Source organism: Lithobates pipiens, unplaced genomic scaffold (genome assembly GCF_037356315.1).
Source record: "Lithobates pipiens isolate NorthernLeopardFrog02 unplaced genomic scaffold, aLitPip1_a1.2 Scaffold_16, whole genome shotgun sequence".
NCBI lineage: Eukaryota > Metazoa > Chordata > Amphibia > Anura > Ranidae > Lithobates > Lithobates pipiens.
Window position 1 is genome coordinate 641,103,378 of NW_027507748.1, and position 24,133 is coordinate 641,127,510.

Sequence of the window (24,133 nt, forward strand, 5' to 3'; positions counted from 1 at the left end):
CAACTTAAGTAAAGGAACAGCGGGCTGCGGGAGAAAAGCTGTATGTCAAACAGATTGGTACAGCTCTTGTGCAATATTTTAGACGCATAAACTACTTAGGGGGGTGTTTTTTTTTTTTTAATGTCTGTGTACCATTGGAGACATTTCCCTTTTATTTCCTGCCCCTGAAATAAGACTAAGTTATGGGAAATCTCCCTAAGTGAGTAGAATTTCTCTTAGGCCGGGTTCACATATGTGCAGCCGCAGGTCACAGGATGGGGTCCAGTGTGTTTCTGTACACAGATTCAGGTGCGATTCAGGTCTGAATGTTTGCCTGAACTCGCACCTAAAACGGACTCAAAGACACACAGTACCCTTCCGCAATCAGGACCGTGGCCGTCCTGGACCTTTGTGAATCGGCTCACACTTGTCTGTCATGTGAATTGGATGTGGAGAAACCCCACATTCAGTTCACATGTATGTGAACCCACATAGACAGGAGTCCCCCCAGCAGAAGAGGGAAGGAGACGGCTCAAACATTGTGGATTTCCCCCTTACCTTCTTTCTCAGTGACAATTGTCACCAGTACAAATAGGGAGGTAAATGCAGAAAATCACTAGACAGAAGGACCGGCCCTCTTCCACTTCTATTTAAAACAAAAAAAAAACAGAAAAGGTTTTGACTAGGGAAAACTTAAACTTGCCAACCTGCAAGGTACCTGTATCTCACTGGACATCAAGCAGATATACTGGGATTATGCTCAAGCAACACCCTGGTACCGCTTTTTAGGAACGGTGGTCAGCTTTCTTTTTACAAGCAATTTTAGTAGGTAATTTAGCCTCTGAATTGCTTTTACAAGAGGCGGGAGGGGACGTCTCCCCCAACCCCCACCCTCGCAGCCTGCTCTGGCTCTCCTATTCCACTGGTTCTCCACTATGGGAACCCGAAAAGCGATGACCTGACATCACTTCTGGTTTACCCGCCATTTAAAAAAATAAAAATAAATCAAAAGCATTCAAAAACTGATCTTTTTGTTATAAATGCTTTTAGGGCAGAGGAGTGATTTGGGGGTTTCATAGATGCCAGATATTTCCGTAAAGAGTACCTGTCACATGCCTATTGCTGTCACTAGGGAAAGGTGCAGATCAGGTATACAGCAATACTAACTGTGAGTCAAGCTATGATCTCGGGCAGTTCCTTGGGATTTTCTGTGGAACTGTATGTGATCTGCTACTCGGTACACAGCCTCTGTCGTAAGCACAAGACGTCCTTGCTGTAAACGATGAGCTGTTTTTTTAAATTGTATTTTAAACAATGTAAATTGTGCAATCCAACAAGATCTAAAGAACGAACTATGTTTGTGTTAAAAACAAGTGGTCATCAGAGATTAATCCTTGGTCTGTCAGCTACTGCTAAGCATTCATGCTTGAAGCTGATGTCTTTATATATACTGTATATGTGAAATGAGTTCCTCCTGCTAGCTGTATTCAGTTACCATTGTGTAAGTAAGGTACCAGCCACCACTGCCTTTCCAGGATCTATGAAATCTTGTGAAACATGTTCATTAAATCAGTGCATTGTGCGGCGGCGGCGGAAATATTAATCAAACCAATACTCTTATAGCAGAGTATCAGCTCCCCCTTTTTTTTTTAAATAAATAATAAAAAAAAAAAACCTGCAATAGTCTCATCTAATACATTCCGGTGTTTGTACTAAATGTAGTTTTTCTTATTATTTGCTTGTTCTTTACTGTGCCGTCCTTAGCAAGTGCGCTCCCCTCTAAAGTCCACTCGTTGCTCCTTCTGGGATACAATACTGCTGGCTACCCAGCATCCACCTCCTGATCTTGCTCATTGCATACAAAGCCTGGCTTTGGAAATACCATGATGCTAGAAGCGGAGGCTGCCCATTGACTCCTGGGATTGATGACATTCATATCCCAGGAGCCAATGGGCAGCTGTAGATGGTATACCTTGCAGTGGCGAGGTACAGCGGAAGAGTACTGTTCTGATGGACAAATAAATTTGCTTTGGATTAAAAAAACAAAAAAACCTTCCAATGAATAATGGAAATGTGATCACCAGCGTTGGGGGGGGACTTACCCACCCAGTTGCTGACCGTCCCCTAGCACATTTACTGCTACAGGGCGGCCGCACTGCATAGTATCCCGTATACATATATACAGTATCTCACAAAAGTGAGTACACCACTTGCATTTTTTTCATGTGACAACACTGAAGAAATTACACTTTGCTACAATGTAAAGTAGTGAGTGTACACCTTGTATAATAGTGTACATTTGCTTTCCCCTCAAAATAACTCAACACACAGCCATTAATGTCTAAACCATTGGCAACAAAAGTGAGTACACCCCTAAGTGAAAATGTCCATATTGGGCCTAAAGCATCAATATTTTGTGTGGCCACCATTATTTTCCAGCACTGCCTTAAAGGGGTTCTGCACTCATAATACAACATTTGCCCATTCTGTTGCCTCTAGTTAATATATCTCATAATGCCACCTGTTTTTTTTTTTTGATTCACCTACCTTTTGGGATTACACGAACGAGATCCCAGGAGACAGTGCGGGCTTCAACAGGAAATTACGCTGATCCCCGCAAGAGACCGCCCATCGCCGCAGGGGTTTAAAATAAACTACTGAAGATTACAAAAGGTAGGTGAATAAAAAAAAAAAAACAGGTGGCATTATGAGATATATTAACTAGAGGCAACAGAATGGGCAAATGTTGTATTATGAGTGCAGAACCCCTTTAACCTGTGAAGCTCAGATGAACTTCATGTCCAAGAGGGTTAACACTGGAGTCCTCTTCCACGATGACATCACAGAGCTGGTGGATGTTAGAGACCTTGCGCTCCTCCACCTTCCATTTGAGGATGCCCCACAGATACTCAATAGGGTTTAGGTCTGGAGACATGCTTGGCCAGTCCATCACCTTTACCCTCAGCTTCTTTAGGAAGGCAGTGGTCGTCTTGGAGGTGTGTTTGGGGTCGTTATCATGTTGGAATACTGCCCTGCGGCCCAGTCTCTGAAGGGAGGGGATCATGCTCTGCTTCAATATGTCACAGTACATGTTGGCATTCATGGTTCCCTCAATGAACTGTAGCTCCCCAGTGTTGGCAGCACTCATGCAGTCCCAGACCATGACACTCCCACCACCATGCTTGAGTGTAGACAAGACACACTTGTCTTTGTACTCCTCACCTGGTTGCCGCCACACACGCTTGACACCATCTGAACCAAATACATTTATCTTGCTCTCATCAGATCACAGGACATGGTTCCAGTGATCCATGTCCTTAGTCTGCTTGTCTTCAGCAAACTGTGTGCGGGCTTTCTTGTGCATCATCTTTAGAAGAGGCTTCCTTCTGGGACTACAGCCATTCAGACCAATTTGATGCAGTGTATGGTCTTAGCACTGACAAGCTGACCGCCCCCCACCCCTTCAACCTCTGCAGCAATGCTGGCAGCACTCAAACGTCTATTTCCCAAGGACAACCTCTGGATATGATGCTGAGCACGTGCACTCAACTTCTTTGGTTGACCATGGTGAGGCCTGTTCTGAGTGGAAACTGTCCTGTTAAGCCACTGTATGGTCTTGGCCACCGTGCTGCAGCTCAGTTTCAGGGTCTTGGCAATCTTTTTATAGCCTAGGCCAGTGCTCGACAAAACCCGGTCGCCAGGTCGCATTGGCGACTAGAATCAGCGACCTTGCGCCTGGGGCAGCATAGCTGGGGGTATCCCGTCTCCGTGGACCCCCCCCCGATCGCGTCGGGCCGCGCCGCAGGCGGCCGGTAATTGAGCCCCCGGCTTTGAGGCCTTCTGTGATCCTATGGTTCCTTCTGGAATCTGGCGCCCTCTTGTGGTGGCCGTTGGAATTACAACCAACAATGCTAATGGGATTGCCTGCCCCAGTCTTTCTCCATCCCTTTACTTAGAACCCCTAAACAAAACAAATATATATATATATATAATTTTTTTTTTTTTTTTTTTTATTTATTCTAACACCCTAGAGAGTAAAATGGTGGTCGTTGCAATACTGTCTGTCACACCGTATTTGCACAGCGGACTTACAAGCGCACTTTTTTTGGGGAAAAAATTTTTATTTAATAAAAAAAAAAAAAGACAACAGTAAAGTTAGCCCAATTTTTTTTTTTTTTTATATTGTGAAAGATAATGTTACGCCGAGTAAATCGATACCCAACATGTCACGCTTCAAAATTGCGCCCGCTCATGGAATGGCGACAAACTTTTACCCTTTAAAATCTCCATAGGCGACGTTTAAAAAATTCTACAGGTTGCACGTTTTGAGTTACAGAGGAGGTCTGGGGCTAGAATTATTGCTCTTACTCTACCGATCGCAGCGATGCCTCACATGTGTGGTTTGAACACCGCTTTCATATATGCGTTCGCTTCTGCACGCAAGCTTGGCGAGACAGGGCGCATTGAAAACATTTTTTTTCTTATTTTAACTTTTTTATTTTTATTTTTTTCACTGTTCTTTTAAAAAAAAAAAAATGTGTGTCACTTTTATTCCTATTACAAGGAATGTAAAAATCCCTTGTAATAGAAAAAAGCATGACAGGTCCTCTTATATATGAGATCTGGGGTCAGAGAGACCTCACATCTCATATTTACACTAAAATGCAATTTAAAAATGTCCCTCAAGAGCTATGGGCAATGACTTGGAGACAGGTGGGGAGCTGGGGGGCTGGGGGGCTATCTTCCCCTCACTCGTCTCCATGTCAGGCCAGGGACAGGTCCGGATCGCCGTCACGGACCTGGCTCCTAACTTTTTTAGCTGGCTCCTAGATTCCAAGCAAATTTGTCAACCCCTGGCCTAGGCCATGTTTATGTAGAGCAACAATTCTTATTTTTTTTTTTTTTTTCATATCCTCAGAGAGTTCTTTGCCATGTTGAACTTCCAGTGACCAGTATGAGAGAGTGATAACACCAAATTTAACACACCTGAGACCTTGTAACACTAACAAGTCACATGAAACCGGGGAGGGGAAAATGGCTACTTGGTTCCCAGTTTGGATATTTTTACTTAGGGGTGTAGTCACTTTTGTTGCCAGTGGTTTAGACATTAATGGCTGTGTTGAGTTATTTTAAGGGGACAGCAAATTTACACTGTTATACAAGCTGTACACTCACTACTTTACATTGTAGCAAAGTGTAATTTCTTCAGTGTTGTCACATGAAAAGATATAAAATATTTACAAAAATATGAGGGGTGTACTCACTTTTGTCAGATACTGTGTGTGCGTATGTATGAGATATATGTGTGTGATCCTGCACTGCTGATCCCAATGTCCACCAGCACCCACTAATTGTTACATTGATAGAATGCCAGTCTGTCTATGTGAACAAGTACAGAAGGCATGGATCCTGTGGTAAATCTTCCAGAGCTTAAGTGGTTAAAAAGTGGGTGGAAGTCTGTTGTAAGTGATATTGTCTTACATTGCCGGGTGTAAATATTTATGACAGGCGGAACATTTTGCAATGAAAATGCAATTTTAATTATGGTGTAACACGGTGTCAAGATCCCTCAAGTTTGGTAAGAAAAATTTTACACAAAGTCCTATCCTGTTTCCTCTTCATTGTTCTGACAGCATGGTTCTCAATGAACACCACAGTGACTCATTATGATGTCAGCGTTTTAGTCACCCTTTAGCCTTTATTACACAATTTTCTGAAGGAAGAACTGTCGCAGACAACTTGGAGTAAATTGCAAAATGAGAGCTCATTCACACCCCAGTTGTTATTCTATGTGGATGTTGCATTAATTGTGTTTATTTTTTTTAAACCACTTCCAGTCCAGACTAATTCTAACATTTCTGTCATACATGTAAAAATCTGCTTGCTTTTTTTTTTTTTTTCCTAGAAAATTACTTAGAACCCTAAAACATTATATACAAGCCTAGAGCAGCCGTCATTAAATGGTGGCCCGCGGTCTGAACACGGACCAAGCAACGCTTCTGTCAGGACACCAGTGTGTTGCTGCATTTCATTTGTTGCTGGGGGGATGGTCATGCCATATGTGCGTCCCACTCCTGGTTAAGCAGAGACCCTGGAGAATAAAAAGGTTTTTTTTTTTTTTTTTTTTGTTACTTGTGCAGTGGTTTACCAAACACAAATTTCCCAGAAAAAAATGCATTTTAGTAAACACAATATAATACCCAATATTTTGTAAAAATGTAGAAGATGATGTTACGCTGAGTAAATACATACTTAACATGCCACGCTTTAAACCACATACGCCCATGGAATGGCGTCAGACTATGGTACCTAAAAATCTCACTAGGAAGGTGCCAGGAGGTATGAAGTCAGAATTATTGCTGTTGCTTTGACATTAGTGGTGATACCTCTGATGTGTGCTGCGACCACTGTTTACATATGGGCGTGGGACCTACATGCGCATCAGCATAGGGCTGATGCAAAAAATGTAATGTTTTTGTTTACATTGTACATTTCATTTCTTTTTTGGGATGATCAACGTCCCTTTTGGTAGCATGGACCATGCCAGGCCATTCTTTTTGGGGTCTATTATAGCCCAGATCTGTCTTCTGGCCTCCCTGATCCTTTTGCATCAACTTTATTGCTATTACAAGGGGTGAACAACACCCCATGTGATAGCATGGGCTGGGTCATGCCAGGTCATCTTTTTGTAGCGATCTGGGATCTATTAGAGTTAGAGCCCAGGTCTCTCTTCTGGCCTCCTGAGCATCTAATCAAACGGAGATCACTTTGATCAGATGCTTTCACAAGTCAGTGATGGTTTGTTTTCCTCAGACCACATCCCCCACAGTGACAAGATCCTCATCACTTCCAGTTTCAGACATCACACAGTAGGTGGAACAGCATCAGTTCCTTTGTGTCGGGGCATGCCTTCGTTCATTTAGGTATAGTTGGTATACATATATATTTTGTATCCATATTTATTTGTTTAGGTTTAATTAATATATATATATATATTTTTTTTTCTCTTTGAACATTCACTGTCATTTAGGGTTTTTTGGGAAACTATATTAAGGTGTATTTGTTACCTTTTCTATATAGGATAGATACACCATTAAGTCAATGTTTTTATGAGCCTTTTCATGTAAGCGTATTTCTTAAATTTTTTGTAGCGCAACCCACTCTTTTTTCCTTCCATTCATTTAGGGAGGCCAGTAAAATTGGCAGTGGGATCTCCTGCCACTTGTAAAATCGATCCAGCAGCTCTATAGCCACTCGGATCACTTTTACATTGTAGGGGATTATCCAATGGAAAAAAAAAAAATAAGATCATGTAGCCTCAAACATGATCCTGGTATAACCACTGTTTTATAAAATGACCTAAGGATGGAAAGTGGTTACATTTCTGGGTAGTTCTGCTGCAGAGCATTGCAATGTGTTGCAGCACGTTGGAAATGTGCTGCACAAAAATTGCTAATGCTCCATTCACACCATAGCGTTCCGGATCGCGTGTGGAATTGCTGCAAAAACGCAGGGCACACTTGGGATCCCCTTTACTTTCAACGGCACCCAAATCGCAGCACGATTTCACCGCAATTGTTTCCTGATGAATCACGGTAAAATCACGCAATCGCGGGGTGCCTGTTGCCCAAAAGTAGTAACTTCTTTTGGGTGACAGACATCCCACAACTGTTTGCAGGATTTTACCATAATGCAGCTGAACTTGCATGATTTCAGTGTGAACGTGGGCTAAAGGTCCTTTAAGACCGAAGTCCTAAGACAATACACAAATTGCCTTGTAATGGGATTGCCTGGTGTAAACATGCCCTGAAAGTCTCACATTTTCTTTTCTTTACAGCCCTGTACAGCTTTATGTTCTGATCTGTGCTACGAAATGCCTCAACATCCCATTTTCTCTTTGTGGAAATATAATCCCTGCTCTTCCCCTCCAGTGCTCTGTGTTGCCATAGTAGAATATCAGCCACGGAACCCAGGTTGAGCTCAGGCATGTTCAGACATAAGCTATACTACCAGGAAGCAGTCAATGCCAACAGACAGTGGAGGCATTCCCCACCCCGTATGTATACAAGGGGCGTGCAACATGTGCATGTTAGGGTGAGTAATGCCTCCTCTTGGCTATCAGCTTTGACAAAGACGTCTAAGCTCATCCCTCACACCACCATAACAGGAGCTTGTAAAACAACAGGGTTGATTTACTAAGAGTAAAGGCTGTTTCTCTTTAAAGTGGTCTGTTGAATACCAGTGCTTAAGTGCCGGTTCACACTAGTGCGATGCGAGAACCCTGCAAATCAACTGCGGGTTCCCGCATCGCACCCGGAATGCACGGCAGTTCACACTGCCATATGCGAACTGCTGGGGAGTGTCATTATATGTTAACGACACCCCCATTTCAGCTCGCATATCGCACTGCGAACTGACAGTTCAGACATGAATCGGGTCGCATATGTGTGAACACACATTCGATCCGATTCTGGTCCGAACAGAAAAAAGGGTCCTGTGCGTGTTTGGACCGAATGCGGTGCGATATCAGCCATACTATCTGTATGTCTGACATCGCACCCGCAGACATCACATGTAATGTGAACATCAGTGCGCTGCGAATTACATGCGATGTCTGGCATCGCGCTAGTGTGAACCGGCACTAATGGCCAAATGATTGGTGAATGGCTAAGGGGAGAGGAGGTGAAGACACATCAGCATCAGTGTCTGCTAGGCCTACAGTGCTCATGTACCCACCAGGCTAGAAGTACAGTGGGGAGCCATGCTTTCCTCAAAAGGTTAAAACTTATTTAAAAGCAGTTTAAAGGAAGCTTGGAGGCAATTACACAGCCCAGGTAAAGACACATTATCGCCTATAAAGTTAATGAAGTTATTATTTAAAGCTTAACTTTGCTTATGATAAAGACTTAAGGAAATTACCAGCGCCACAGAGTTGTCATCATAAATTCAGGTTTATTTGCACGTACAAATCAACGTTTAGAGCAGTACAGTGTCCCTTTATCAAGCCATAGACACAACAAATACATCTATGCCTTGATAAAGGGACCTCTCTTTTTGCCCTGAACCAGTGGTCTCCAAACCCCAGGCCTTTGATTGCCTTTACCCAGCTTGGAATACTATTTCTTCAGCTGACCTCCACTACGGGGCACTATTGCTGCAGCTGACCTCCACTATCGGGCACTTTTCCTCCCAATGAGCTCAGCTATGGGACACTATTTTCTCTCGCTGACCTCAGCTATGGGACACTATTCCTCCCGCTCACCTTACTATGGACACTATTCCTCCAGCTGACTTCCACTATGGGACACTATTCCTCCCGCTGACCTTAACTATGGTGCACTAATCCTCCAGCTGACCTCTACTGTGGGGCACTATTCCTCTCACTGACCTCCACTGTGGTGCACTATTCCTCCTGCTGACCTCAACTATGGGGCACCATTTCTCCAGCTGACCTCCACTATGGGCCATTTTCCCTCCTGCTGACCTCAGCTATGGGACACTATTCTTCCAGCTAACCTCCACTATGGGACACTATTCCTCCCGCTGACCTTAACTATGGTGCACTATGCCTACCGCTGATCTCTAATTTGGGGCACTATCCCTCTCACTGACCTCCACTATCTATTTCTCCCACTGACCTCAGCTATGGGACACGATTTTCTTGCTGACCTCAGCTTTGCAACACTATTCCTCCACGCTGACCTTAACTGTGGGGCACTATTCCTCCACTATGGGGCACTATTCCTCCCGCTGACACAAACGATGGGACACCAGCATTGCTGGAGAAGGGATTTTTAATATACTCCAATTCAGTCGTTGAGACAGCTTGTTTATGAGCTAGGACCCTCCATGCCCTAGCCGATTGAAGTCATTTAACCGTTCCAGTAAAATTACCTCGCCAGGTAGCCTTGAAGGCATCCCAAGCACAAGGCTGTGAGGTACCAGACGTGCTTACATTCCAGTAGTCACATATATCAGTAACTGTTTTGAGAGGAAAAAAAAAAGACCAATTTTCAGTAATAGTAGTAAGTGGTCAGAGATGGCTCTAAGCTCCAATATGGGGAAGAAGATCCGGAGACACAAAACACAAATCCAACCGGGAAAGCAAGTCATAAATGGATAGTAACAGGAGTATTGTCTAGCCTGGGGTTGTTTCCACCTCCAACAGTCTATCAAATATATTTTCACCACAATGTTAGCTAAGGGGGAAGAGTAGTTTGAGTCTGTAGGAAATTGTCTACGTTAGGTGAAGGGCCGCACCGCGTCGAGGCTGAGGAGTGAGCGTTGAAGCTCAAGTGCAGAGTGCTCCCCTCCCTCCCCATGTGTGTCATGCAGAGCGGCGATCTCCCGCTGTGTCACGGAGCTTGGATTTGATAGATGGCACACTAATCCAATTCCAGGAAACTTAAATCAGTGTGACGTGCATCATAGGTCCAGGTCTAGGTGGCGGGACTTTGTTACAGCAGCCGCCTGGGTGATTCAAATCCGAGCTCCGTGACAGGGAGATCGCTGCTCTGCGTGATCCAGGCACTGGTGAGGTTGCATTGATCTCCTGTATCATGTCTGCAGTCTCTAACCATCTCCTGTATCATGTCTGCAGTCTCTAACCATCTCCTGTATCATGTCCTCAGTGTCCAACCATCGCATGTAGTATGTCTGCAATCTCTTACATAACCGCTTCAATACCAGCCACTTTCACCCCCTTCCTTCCCAGACCAATTCTCGCTTTCAGCACTGAGGCATTTCGAATGAGAATATTCGGTCATGCAACTCTGGACCCAAATGACATTATCATTTTTTTCACACAAATAGGAGCTTTCTTTTGGTGGCATTTAATCACCAGTTTTTTTTATGCTACAAATTAAAAAAAAGAACAAAAAAAAAAGGATTTTTCTTAATTTTTGTTATACAATTTTGCAAATAGGTAATTTCTCTTCATAAATCTTGACCAAAAATTATGCTGCTACATTTCTTGGGTAAAAAAAATAACCCACATAAAATCATCTTCACACAGAGAGCTGTCATAGATATGCAGATTCCATCCACTTAGAATGAGGAAAGGACCACGTGGCCGTTTATGTGCAGTGGCTGGGGGGGGGGGGGGGGGGGGGGGGGGGAGGTGGTTAACCACTTCACCCCCGGAAGAATTTACCCCCTTCTTGACCAGGCGTTTTTTTTTGCGATACGGCATGGTGTCACTTTAACTGACAAATGCAGTTGCGATGTACTCAAAACAAAATGAATGTCCTCCCCCCCCCACACACAAAATATAGCTTTCTTTTGGTGGTATTTGATCACCTCTGCGGTTTATTTTTTGCGCTATAAACAAAAATAATGCGTAAATTCAAAAAAATAAAAAATGTTTTTTTATTACTTTTTGCTAAAATAAATATCCCAAATTTAAAAAAAGAACAAAAACTATTTTTTCCTCAGTTTAGGGATATGCAATCTTTTACATATTTTGGGTAAGGGGAAAATTTTCAAAATCGCAATAAGTGTATATTGATTGGTTTGTGCAACAGTTATAGCGCCTACAAAATAGGTTATTGATTTATGCAATTTTTTTTTTTTTACTAGAAAAGGCAGCAATCTGCGATTTTTAATTGGGACTGTGACATTGCAGTGGACACTTTTTTTGAAACGATTGACATTTATACAGCGATCAGTGCTATAAATAGCCACTGATTACTGTATGTCACTGGCAGGGAAGGGGTTAACACTAGGGGGCGATTAAGGGGTTGTGTGTGTTCCGTCAGTGTGTTCTAACTGGGGGAGGAGACTGATCGGTGTTCCTATATACTAAAAAACACACAGTCTGTCCCCTCTCCCCAGACAGGAAGTGGATTTGTGTGTTTACACACACAGATCCATGTTCCTGCTCTGTCACGTGCGATCGCGGGTGCCCAGCGGACATTTTATTCTCTAGGGTGTTTGAAAAATATATATACACGTTTTGGGGGTTCCAAGTAATTTTCAAACAAATAAATTTTTTTTAACTTGTAACAATTGTCAAAAATAGGCCTGGTCCTTAAGTGGTTAAAGTTGGGGGGTGCAAAATATAGGATCTGTCCCGGGTGCCAAATGCTCTAGGTACGCCCCTGTCAAGTGGTACTCACTTGCATTCAGCCTTGTGCTGTCTCCCTGGGTTTGGCACAGCGGCACTTTAATTCTAGCTGGGAGGTAGTAGTGGAGCCGGGAGGGTAGGAGGTCCCAGACAGTGCACGGAGGTGCACATCGTCTTATCACATGGCATGACCCGCCTGCACAGCCATTTACTTTAGGGAAAATAGTCCATGGAAGGATCAGCTTTGTTTGCCCTTTCCACTCCCAAAGTGCCAATAGCAAAGAGGGCCAGCCAGGCTCCAGCAGCCAAGGCCAGGCCCCAGAACATATAGCGGCTCACAGCAGGAGTCCGGTGTGTCTCCATTCACCGTTTTAAGTCCGATTTCAGCCCAAATTTTGGGCTGAATTTGGTCCTGAAAGAGACCAAAAAATGCACAGGACTCCTGTGCAATTTGCCCCTGCTCCATAGAGAGCCGGTCACAATCTCTTGCTATGTGAACTGGATGCAGGGAAAAGCACATCCAATTTGCATAAGTGTGAACCCGGCCTCAAGGTAAGTGAAGCCTTCTAGGACTGGGCAAAGCTGTTGACCAAGTTATTGTCAAAGCATTCAGATTAAAAAAAAGGGGTGGGGCTTATATATGCAGAGGTGAAGTTGTTGCCATAGAAACATTTGTAAAGGGGAGGAGTTCGTAAGATGACCACACCCATGGGGGGCACCAGAAATATTTCTGCACCCAGGCATCTGTGACCCCAAGATTGGCCCTGGGTGAAAGCAACATGTTAAGATCCCTGTCTAAAATGAAAAGGCCTGCTGCTACCTGGAACATACCAGTTTCCCAAAAGATCACAATAAAGGGAGGTGGGATATATAAAGCAACAAATGTATAAGAGGATTTGTTAATTTTCAAAACAGCCAACACACACACACACACACACACACACACACACACACACACACACACACACCATAACATAAGGCTGGGTTCACACTGAAGCGATGCTGGAACGCCGCGAATCTGGGGCATTTTCCCGCATCGCATGCCTCCCGCCGGCAGTTCACACTGCCCTATGCGGACTGCTGGGAGTGTCAGTGAAATGTTAATGACACCCCCAGATCAGTTCGCATATCGCAGTGCGATCTGCAAACTCGGACAGGAATCGGATCGCATGGTGTGAACACCCATGCGATCCGATTCTGCTGCGGACCAAAAAAAGGGTCCCGTGCGAGTTTGCGGCGGGTGCGATGCGAATTCAGCCATACTATCTGCATGGCTGAACTCGCATCGCACAGAGATCGGATGTGATTTGCACTGCAGTGCGGTGCGAATCACATCCGGTTCTCGCTGCCGCAGCGGTGTGAACCCAGCCTAAAGATCAATAACCACTGTGTGTCCAGAGAACAACATAGCGATTTAGAAATTGACACCATAACCCCTCCCCCAAAAGTTATGTCAAGCACCAATGACAAGTGAATAACATTGATTATGTTGTTACAATGCCATCTGAAAGTGGGTAGGATATATTGGGAAGCAAGTGAACATGTTGTTCCTGAAATCGATGTGTTGAAAGCAGAAAAAAAATGGGCAAGCGCAAGGGTTTGAACTACTTTAGCCACCTCCCACCCGCCATATAGGGAAATGACCTCAGCAGGGTGGTTCCATTGTTCTGGGACAACATCACATAACATCGTCCCACTCTCAGAGGTGGTGATCAGCAGTGTGCCGGTGTTCTGCCGTATAGTGTCTGGCCATGAAATAGTGTCCGCCCCATACTGCGCATGCGCAGTACGGAGCAGACGAAGCTTCGGAAAATTTCCGAAGCTGAACGGCGCCTGCGCCGTGAGTGGAGGTGGTAGCCCCCCCATCCAAGCGGACATAGGGTTGTGAGTATTAAAGGGCCCCTCGTGGGCAAGCTTCGCTCGCCACGCTTCGGGCTCGGCCTCGCTGCGCTCGGCTCTTTTTTTATTCCTATTCTATGTCCACTTGGATAGTGGGGATAGAACCTGGACTCACGGCGCAGGCGCCGTTCATCCTCTGCAATTTTCGGAATCTGTGTTGCTGTGTACTGCGCATGCACAGTACACAGCAGACACTATCCGATGGAGGACGTTATTAGACAAGACACCGGGTCCCTGGGACATGGCGCATACACAAACTCTAAAAAGCCAATGACACGGCTCTTACCCTACCCATGTGATCAACTGTGTCCAATCACAGCTGATCACACGTAAACAAAGAAATGCAGGTTATCGGCTTTCCTCTCCACACACTGACCATGTGTGAGATCAGGAGAGCAGATAAGTGGCATTTCCTCACAAGGGGGACACCTGTACAGATAATCAGGGCACTGATCATCAGTGCAGCCCCAACAATGCCATCAGTGCCTGCATATCGGTGCCCCTAAGTATCAGTGCTGCATATTAGTGCCCCCTCATCAGCACCCTTATGGGTATAGTGTTGCATGACCATGCAATTATCATATAAATTGTGTCCATGAGTGCAGCCCCATCAGCGCACATTAGTGAAGGAAAAAAAAAAGAAAAAAAAAAGACTATTTACAAATGAATACCATCAAAATAAAGCGATCTTAAAAAAATAATAAAAATTCCATATGGGTAAAGCATTGCATGATTTTGCAATTGTCAAAGTGCAACAGCGCTGAAAGCTGGAAATTGGCATGGGCAGGAAGAGGGTAAAAGTACCCAGTATTGAACTTGTTAACAAGGGCCAAAATGTTAAGGGCTCGACAACAGGGTCAGAGCAACTCCAAAACTACAACTCTTGTGGGATGTTGCAGGTCTACAGTGGTCAGGACTAGAGGTCGACCGATATGGGTTTTTCTCTGGCCGATGCCTATGCCGATATTTAGAAATTATGGCGGCCGATGGCCGATATATGATGCCGATTTTTTTGGGCCGATTTGTTTAAAATTTTATTTTCCTTTTTTTTTTAATCCCCCTTCATCTCAAAATCGAACACACCTTTCTCACTGGGGCGTTTTTAAGTCGCTTTTGGGACAAGAAGCCTGTAAAGTTCCTGCAAAATGACTCCCCTGCAGTCTGTGTGGAAGCCCCGAGTGCTTTCACACGGAGGCGATGCGCTGGCAGGATGTTAAAAAAAATAAAAAGTCCTGCAAGCAGCACGTTTGGAGTGGTGTATACCGCTCCTCCACCACTCCTGCCCATTGATATGAATGGGCACCACTGCCGAAGTGCATGCAATGCGATTTGGCAGCGGTGCTTCACGGGCGCATTTAACCTCTTCCTTGGCCGCTAGCTGGGTTATATGTGCCCCACTAGCAGCCGAATAACACCGCTAAAATGATGGTAAAGCACCCCTAAAACGAGCAACGTTTTACCATCCACGCCTGCCCGCTCCAGTGTGAAAGCAGCCTTCATAAGTGATGCAGAAAATTTCTTTCATTTAAATATTTATTAAACAAAACAAACCTCCAATCAGTTTACTTGTATGTATGATTTAGATAAAAAAAAAAAAAAAAAAAAAAAACTAAAACAGTAAAGTTAGCCCATTTTTTTTTTCGCCCTAAAGTTTTGACTACCTGTTCTTATTTAATATATATAATTTTTTTATTAAATAAAAACAGGTAGTCAAAACTTTTGGACGAAAAAAAAAAAATTGGCTAACTTTACTGTTTTCGTTTTTTTTTTTTTTTAATCATTAGTGTATTTTTTTTCCCCCAAAAAATTGCATTTGAAAGACCTCTGCGCAAATGGCATGTGACATAAAATATTGCAACAACCGCTATTTTATTCCCTAGGATCTCTGCTAAAAAAATATATATATATAATTTTTGGGATGATTTTAGTGATTTTCTGGCAGAAAATACAGGATTTTTACTTGTAAGCAACAAGTGTCAGAAAAGATTTAGGCCCCTTTCACACGGGACGGATCAGTAATGACCCGCCCCATGATGATCCGCTTGCTCAGCGGGGATCGCTCCGTTGTCCCCGCTGAGCCAGCGGATAATAGAGCGGTCCCTGTCAGCTCTCCGCTCTCCTCTATGGGGGGTCGGATGAACAGGGACCGTCTGTCCGTGTTCATCCGATCCGCTCTGCAGACGGATAGAAAAATGGGATTTTCCTCCGTCTGCAGAATCGGACAATAGCGGAGGCGGACGATATCGGGTGTCTGCGGATGTTCATCCGCAGACACCCGCTATCCCATAGGAATGCATGTATGTCCGCATTTCATCCGCAAACGGATGGATGAAATACGGACATAATGTCCGCATGTGTGAAAGGGGCCTTAGTCTTTAAATGGTTAAACTGAGAACTCTACACACTGAGTTGAGTTCATTCATTCAAGTGTAAACTGTATCTTTTTTCTCTTTTCTTGGCAGACTGCCCAGAGAGGAGACAAGTCGCTTCTATGACAACTCAGGCAACTTACACTGAATTCTATTACAGAAGTCATTTCCAAGTCACGCTGTAGTTCTAAATCTGCCTTTTTATCAGTACAATCGGCCGATGCCGAATAATTAAAAACGTCAAATATCAGCCGATATATCGGTCGACCTCTAGTCAGGACCGACCAAACATGGTCCAAGGAAGGAAAGCCAGTGAACCAGTGGACAAGGTCATGGGCAGCCAAGGCATGTGGGGGCAAAAACTGGCCGGTGTAGTCCAATCCAACAGAAAAATGCAGGCACCATCAGATGGGAGGCCAGTCAGCCACAGCTCAAGGAAACCCTACCAACCTCTGGAGGGACCCTAAGATTGCACACCACCCATGTTGAGAATGGCTGATCTAGGCTGCTCTGAATCTCCCCCCAAAATCTAAATTTATATAAGCACCCCGAATTGGCAAATTTCAGAGCACTTCACAATAGAAAACACTGCTCTCTGTAGTATAATGGGAATAAAACCACTGGGGTCACTTTCTGTACCCGCTGTAAGCTTTAACGTAGTTTTAGCGGTGCTTTTTGGACACTAGCAGGGTGCTTTTAACCCCCGCTAGCGGCCAAAGGGTTAAAAGTGCCTGTGTTGCTGCACTGCCGAAGCACTTTGCAGGCTGTGCTGCCCATTCATTTCAAAGTGCAGGGCATTTTGAGAGTGGTGTAAACCGCCCCAAAGATGCTTCTTGCAGGATTCTATTTCCCGTCCTGCATGCGCACCACCCCGGGCTTGAGAGACTCTTCAGGTGCTATATTTAGCGCTAAAGTAACTGAAAAGCACATTCAGTGCGAAAAGGGTCTCAATATCAGCAATTGGCATTATCCAATTGCTAACAATTGTGCTGCTGCAGGCTTGATGAATACCAGTGCTCTATGGCCATATGATTGGTGAATGGCTAAGAGGAGAGGGGGTGAAGACATCAGTGTGTCAGACCTACAGTGCTTATGTCCCCACCCGTGGGGAGCCGTGATTTGCTCAAAAGGTTAAAACTTTTTATTAAAGCAGTTTGAAGTAAGCCTGGAGGAAATTACACAGCCATGGTAAAGACACATCATCAACGATAAAGTTAATAAAATAAGCAAAGCTTTAAATAATGAGATTTTAATAAGGAAGTTGCCAGCAGCACAGAGTTGTCATCATAAATTCAGGTTTATTTGCACGTACAAACCAACATTTTAGAGCAGTACAGTGTCCCTTTATCAAGCCATAGACACAACAAACACATCTATGCCTTGATAAAGTGACCCCAATGTTGCCCTTTACTGCTTTTGTGCATGCAAAAGAATTTCTTGTTTAATCAATACTCATCTGTGGTGCTGGTGACTTTCTTATTACCTTGAATCATCCATTTCCCGACTTGAGAACGCATTGGTGGACTACAAGGGTAAGGCATGCAGTGTGCACTATATTACATTTTTTGAAGTGTTCCAAAAATGTATCTCATCTCAGAGTTCCAGGGACTGATCATCAGAGGAATGATTACTATAATACAATAACCTGAAGCCTGGTTCAATGGAAAAGAAAAAAAGAAAAGGGTCTGTGTGTCAAACTGCCTGATGACACTGGCGAGGGTTTCTATAGGATGTTGGTGTACTTTTAGAAACGGAAAACCCAGCACTGTGTCCAGTCTTGGAGTTTTTTTTTAAATTTTTTTTTATTTTTCTCATTTACCTTTTCTTCACAGACTGAAGTAAACAATAATATAAAATATGACATTAAGGCGCAAACTTTAGAGATTCCACACACAGCTTGCGTTAGGGTCGCCACCCGTTGTACCTAGCACAACTGCATGAAAGCTCTGGGCCAAATCTCATCTTCTTTCAAAAAAGCCTAATGTTCAGCCAACTCCGAACCAAAGGGCTGTATTGGCCCAAGAACCGCAATCCTCACCATAGCCTGTGCAAACGGCAGTCTCTCTTGAAAAGTGATTGAATGGAGTGGAGGGAATTCAGCACACAGTTTATGAAAGGTGCAGCTCTATCAGGTCAAACAGTATAGGGCAGCCAGTGCATGGCAATCCTGATCCAGCATAGCAAACTGTCAAGTAATGGCTAGGATTGTATCCGGCTGTTGTCCGATGCAGGGCGTGCTTCACCCTCCAGGGGCGGCTCAGTTCAGGACAGGTTACATGAGGAATGACTTAGGCCAAGTCTTATGAAGTCTCTTTTTTTGTTTTTAAAAAGGTGACATATTACCAAGTCGCTGGGCATCTCGCACATTTATTCATCAGCCCACTGGCCATTTGCTGCATGGCCGTTCACTCTGTTTGCCCCATTGCTGGATGTGTTATATATTCCTTTGGTGCTATTAACTGTTGTGTCCTCTTCTTCTGAACTGCTTTCTATGTCGCTGCGTTCATCTTTTAGTACCTGGAAAACAAGAGGATGTAAGTGAGCTTTGTAGCAAACAGTATTTTCTACATGCTGGCTATAAGTGAGCATATAAAAATGAACTTAGTAGGCAATTAGTCATTTACATGATAACCAGTTCTACAACCCCGCACCAAAAAAAAAAAAATACAAAAAAAGAGAAAACTGTAAACTTGCATCTATGCTCGTGCCATGTGCAAGCCAAACAAACACTTACCATGAACAACAGGTGGTAAGTGATTTGAAAATCTTATTGCAATTATAATCAACCTGAACCTGTGTTGCATTGCTGCCTCAGTTTAGGTATGGGATGTGAAATAAAATAAAAAAAATATAGAATGGATTGCTCATGTATTGTAAAATCTACACGTGACTTCAAATTCTTTTGCTGCTCAGCAGTGCATGTTATTCCAACCCATCTAGGAGGGATGCAGTACAAGTATAGCAGTCTCGGCACCCAGCATGGACAAGCCAAACTCATTCATGTCTGGAGGGATTCCATGTTTGCGATAGGGGAGACACACACTGACAACAAGCCAGGCACAGGCACGCCTGGAGGGATGCTCGAGCTGTCCTGTTTGCAATAGTACCAGCGGCAGTGAATGCAGGGAGACTCCGGGCTAGCAGCAGGCAAGTAAATGCAGCATGGCTGAATCTAGGAGGTGCTGGGGTGGGCTGCGTCTCCCAAAAGACCCCCCCACTCACAACCACCCCCCTCCCTACACAGCACAGTTGAAATCCAATTGTTAACTTGTGATTTGCCTGACTTTTTCTGCTCATCATTTATCATTAGGCCCCTTTCACACGGCTGTCTGATAAGGTCCACCTGTCAGTATTTCAGGTGGACCTGATCGGACCTTGCACTGTCCTCTATAGAGCGGCAGGTGTCAGCAGACACGCATCTGATGCCACCTGCCACCATCCGATCAAAGTAGACTGCCGGCCGTCCCATTTTCGATCCATCCGGTGAATTGGATGCAAGCAGACAGGCGGTCCGTTTCCATCCAATTGCCCCATAGAGGAGAACGGGACTGTGTCCATGTCCCCTCTGTATAGGGAAGCAGACATGGACCTGTCATCTGCCTGCTCAGTGGGGATCAGCAGAGAAATCCCCCCAATGAACAAGCAGATTCTGCTTAGCAGAGATGCCCTTGTGAAAGGGGCCTAAAGCTGGGTACACACTCAAGTTTTTTTGCTTGTTCAGCCTGCACCCCAACATAATCGATATTAGTGCTGAAATCTCCTCTCACTGTGCTACTGTGACTGGACAAAACCCCCACCCCCAAAACAAACTGATTGGTGTTTAGATTCTCGTTTTCCAGCATGCCCGCTTGACAGAAGCCGGTTAGGAGACTGACTTGTGTCGAACACATGGCTGTACATACATACTGAAAGTTGTCTGGTTCCAGCTGAACCAGCCAATATTTGGATCACGTGTACCCAGCTTTATCGTTGGTGTATTTCATGTGCGGCCCAAGACAATTCTTCTTCCAATGTGGCCCAGGAAGGACAAAAGGTTGGACACCCCTGACGTACGGGTTTACAACCGCTTTAATCATTTTGCAGGCAGAGACCTAGAATTCACAGGACACAAGACAGAGGAACATATCTGCATATTTGTTTCCCATCAGTGAAGCCAGAAGGCCAGCATGAGAACCCAGCAACTAGCATTTTAAGCAATGGCCATTGCCCGTTTCTCATGACAGGTGTCCTTTTAACCCCTTGCACAAGAACCAATAGGACCTTTCACTCCCTCTGTTAAATTGGTACTTTTGATGTTGTGGTCGGTGTGGTAAAAAGGGGGAGGGTATTTAGGTCATCAAGTGGGCACCCTCCTTCATTGGCGTTTCCTTGATGAGCCCACTATGTCTCCAGAGATCTCAATGGGATTAACTGGCATCATAGGTACACTCCTCAGGTTCCATACCCTTCCTAAACACTACTGCCACAAGCCATGCTTGAATCATCCCATAAAATACGATCTGTGTACTGTCACATGGAGATCCCAAAAGACTGAAGACTGACAAAGATCATTACAAACCATGAAATAAGCCTCAGCGTCGAACACAGCAAAACCCAAGCACGCGTATCGTATATATAACGCGATTGACAATGACCTCTTCTGCATGTTAACAGGAAAAATAAATGCCATCAGGTTCAGGTTCTTTTCCCTAATGATTATTTTCAGCTCGGTCACTCACTTCTCTAAAGGTTGGTATAGCAACAAAGGTTGCAGCCAAGTGAACCGAGCCTTTCGTTTCTACCAGATAATAAAAAGGTGGTCACACCCCGGAGATGAATAACTGGATCGATGGATACAGATGATCTCTCTATGTATGAACATATCTGGGCCTCTCACCTCTAAGCTCGTCTTTGACATGGTATATATTTATAACGTTATCTGCAGGCAATGATCCACACTGCAAGCTATTCCTCACATTTTGATGCTGTTCTGGCTCTGGAAATTGCTTGGCTATGAGGTAATGCAACGAAAAAAGACCTGCTGACATGAAGGGGTTACGAGGACTGGAGAAAGAATTCCTCTCTACAGTATTTCAACAATCGCACTCCTCCATTTTTGCATGCTCAGACTGAGGGTGGATACTGCTTGTGTTTTTTTTGTTTTTTTTTGGGGTGTAAGTGATTGTCACATGTGCCCTGTTCATATCACAATGTGTGATGTGCAGAATGGACTACCTGCGGATGCCACCACACCACAGTGCCACGTGAGACCCGAATAGAGTTTATGTACAGCTCCATTGAACAATTGACTGAGCCAGGTGGAATATTAATCGGCCAAACAGACTGCATCCTATCAGATGCAATCGTGGTTTGGCAGCTCTACTATTTAGACAGCGGCCAAGTACCATGGCTATTGAAGATAATATAAGGCAGTTGAAATTCCTCCACGCATTTTACACTGCCCATATGTACAAGTAGGCAGCACAGTGGTTAAGTGGTTAGCACTTTCACCTAGCAACATTAGGGCTGGCAGTCCAAATCACAACCACGACACTACCTGCCTGGCGTTTGCATGTTCTCCCTGTGCAGGTTTCCTTCGGGTACACCGAATTCCTCCCACACTCCAAAAGACATGCTGGTAGGTTAATTGGCTCCTGTCTAAACTGGCCCTAGCATGTGTATGTATAAATGTGAGTTTGGGATCTTAGATTGTAAGCTCTTTGAGGGCAGGGACTGCAGTGAATGTACAAAATATATATATATGTGAAGTTCTGCGTAAATTGACAGCACTATACAAGTACCTGTAATAAATAAATCTTCAGTGCTAAAGGGCCAGTGGCTAATATGCCTAGCAGTCACATAGTAGTCCATCTTGCTGGTTTCATACTAACCAGGTAGACTCCAAGCTTTGATGCACTTCTTCAGACTGGGGGGATCCTTGCAACCAAATAATAACTAACAAAAAGGGCATACCAGCATTACCCAAGCCAGCCAATATTTATTAAAAGAATACGCAAATGGTTATAATACCAAACCAACTGAATCACAAGCTTGTAAAATCGCTAGGAAAGCATTGCAGAACTCTGAGGAAGAGGGTATATCCCTCATAGCACATTAGCCCTTACTTTTGCTATGGAGTGTCACCCAGGTCTGCCTATTGTTACTGTTCATGTTCTGCAATGAGGCGGGTTTCCTTGTGCTTTGTGAGAATAATTATTTGTGTATTCTATTAATAAATTGTATCTTAGGTAATGCATTGTTCTCTGTCATACACTAAACCTTAGGTTAGCCATACGCAGCTCTATTTTCTCTGGTTCAGCCCGTGGACTTAATGACAGAAAATCAAACACATCTCCCATCCATGCCAACAGCATGGATAGAAGACTCCCCGCTGCCAGCCATAGTGCAGGCACAGTTGCCTGACTACCAAACAAAACAAGAACTGAAATCGGTTAGGATACATTCACTGTCTGGCTGATAATTCTCCACCCAGCCCAGGGCTTGCCAGGCCTTCCACAGCTCCAACTTCAGCAGGAATCACCCAACGTTCTACATTTCTATGGAAAGCCATGCAGTACATAAAAGGAAAAAAACTCCTTCACTTTTACATTCAAAGCTGAGAGGTGGTTTTCTATTTACCATGCTTCAGGGAAATTATTTTTCGAATATACTTTTTAACTAAAAAGGTCTATATTTAGGCCCAGCTTTTTCCACAGACAGCTTGGAGGGATGTCCTAAAATAAACATTGTAAGGCAGCTGGAATTTCGGCACGCTGTTTCTATGGAGATGGCTTTGAAAAGAACGACTTTGGGGATGAAAGGCAAAACAGACAGCGTTATAACTGGCGTCAAGCCGTTCGATGGATAAAGGACAAAGAAATTGACTCCCAAATCAGACGAATTGCTAATTTTTTTTTTTTTTTTGATTTTCCTCAAAATGTTGAAAAGGATTCCTCTTTTCTGTAGAGAGCTATACTGCCTGAATCACCACTGCTGGGGCTCCTGAACGGAAAGATTCTCTGTACATCAGACACATCTGCAAGTAAATATTCACGTGAAATGATTGGTAAGCAGGTCAAGAATTCGAGCAGCCAAGAGTCAGAAATTGTACAATTCTCTGCAGACTGGCCAAGTTAGCATGAATAGGACCCTATGTGCTTCGAAATCTGGGGGTTGCCTGAATTGTCAATCGATTTACTAATCCCTATCGATGGGAAACCCTATGTGCATCTCTCGCAACAGCTGCCTTTACAGCTCAATGAACACTAGAAACAGCACTCAGGCATTAGTCTTTTCCTGGAACTCAGCTACTTTGTAAAAAATAAAATAAAAATGAAGGTACACTATGGAGTCAAGTCCAGCGAGGTGCATAATACCTCCCGGGCTTAGCTCTTATATTTATATCCGACAGCCTTATAGCACTTCTGGAAGACAGCCATCACTGTAGTTCCGGGAGAGCGACGCTGATCCTTCTGAGCTCTGCATCTTGAATAGAAGAGTCCATGCAGTTGCTATGCCCGTCCCTCCCCTCCTCTGCCCATTCACAGAAGCCCTGTATTATGTGAACACATTCAGAAAATACAAAGGCTTCTCTGAATGGACAGCAGAGGGAAGGGGTGGGCATAGCTAATGTGTGTGCGCGCCTTTCTCCTATTTCACAGCATTATCAGCAAACAAGTACCAGTTTTACTCTGTGGGATACTGTACATATAGTAGGTCTGAAGGATTCTCCAGTCATTGGAGTCCAGCATGGACCCTGTTGGGCTGCACTGAGTGCAGCCAGGGCTTTAGGGCTCTTCAAAAACTTGTACCTAAATGAAGCTCATTTACATGCCGATTAATC

The 24,133-nt window shown here is 44.2% G+C and overlaps 1 protein-coding gene across 2 annotated transcripts in view; it reads right to left on the reverse strand.

Annotated features, from left to right (window-relative positions):
- Nucleotides 1–18,094: 18,094 nt before the first annotated feature.
- CERS5 (ceramide synthase 5) overlaps nt 18,095–24,133 on the reverse strand; it is a 142,220-nt gene continuing 136,181 nt past the window's right edge. For both annotated transcript variants that reach the window (XM_077484300.1, XM_077484301.1), the window contains one exon: nt 18,095–18,828. In XM_077484300.1, coding sequence (XP_077340426.1) covers nt 18,679–18,828 — 150 coding nt within the window. In that variant the 3' untranslated portion in view covers nt 18,095–18,678. The remainder of the gene's footprint in view (nt 18,829–24,133) is intronic.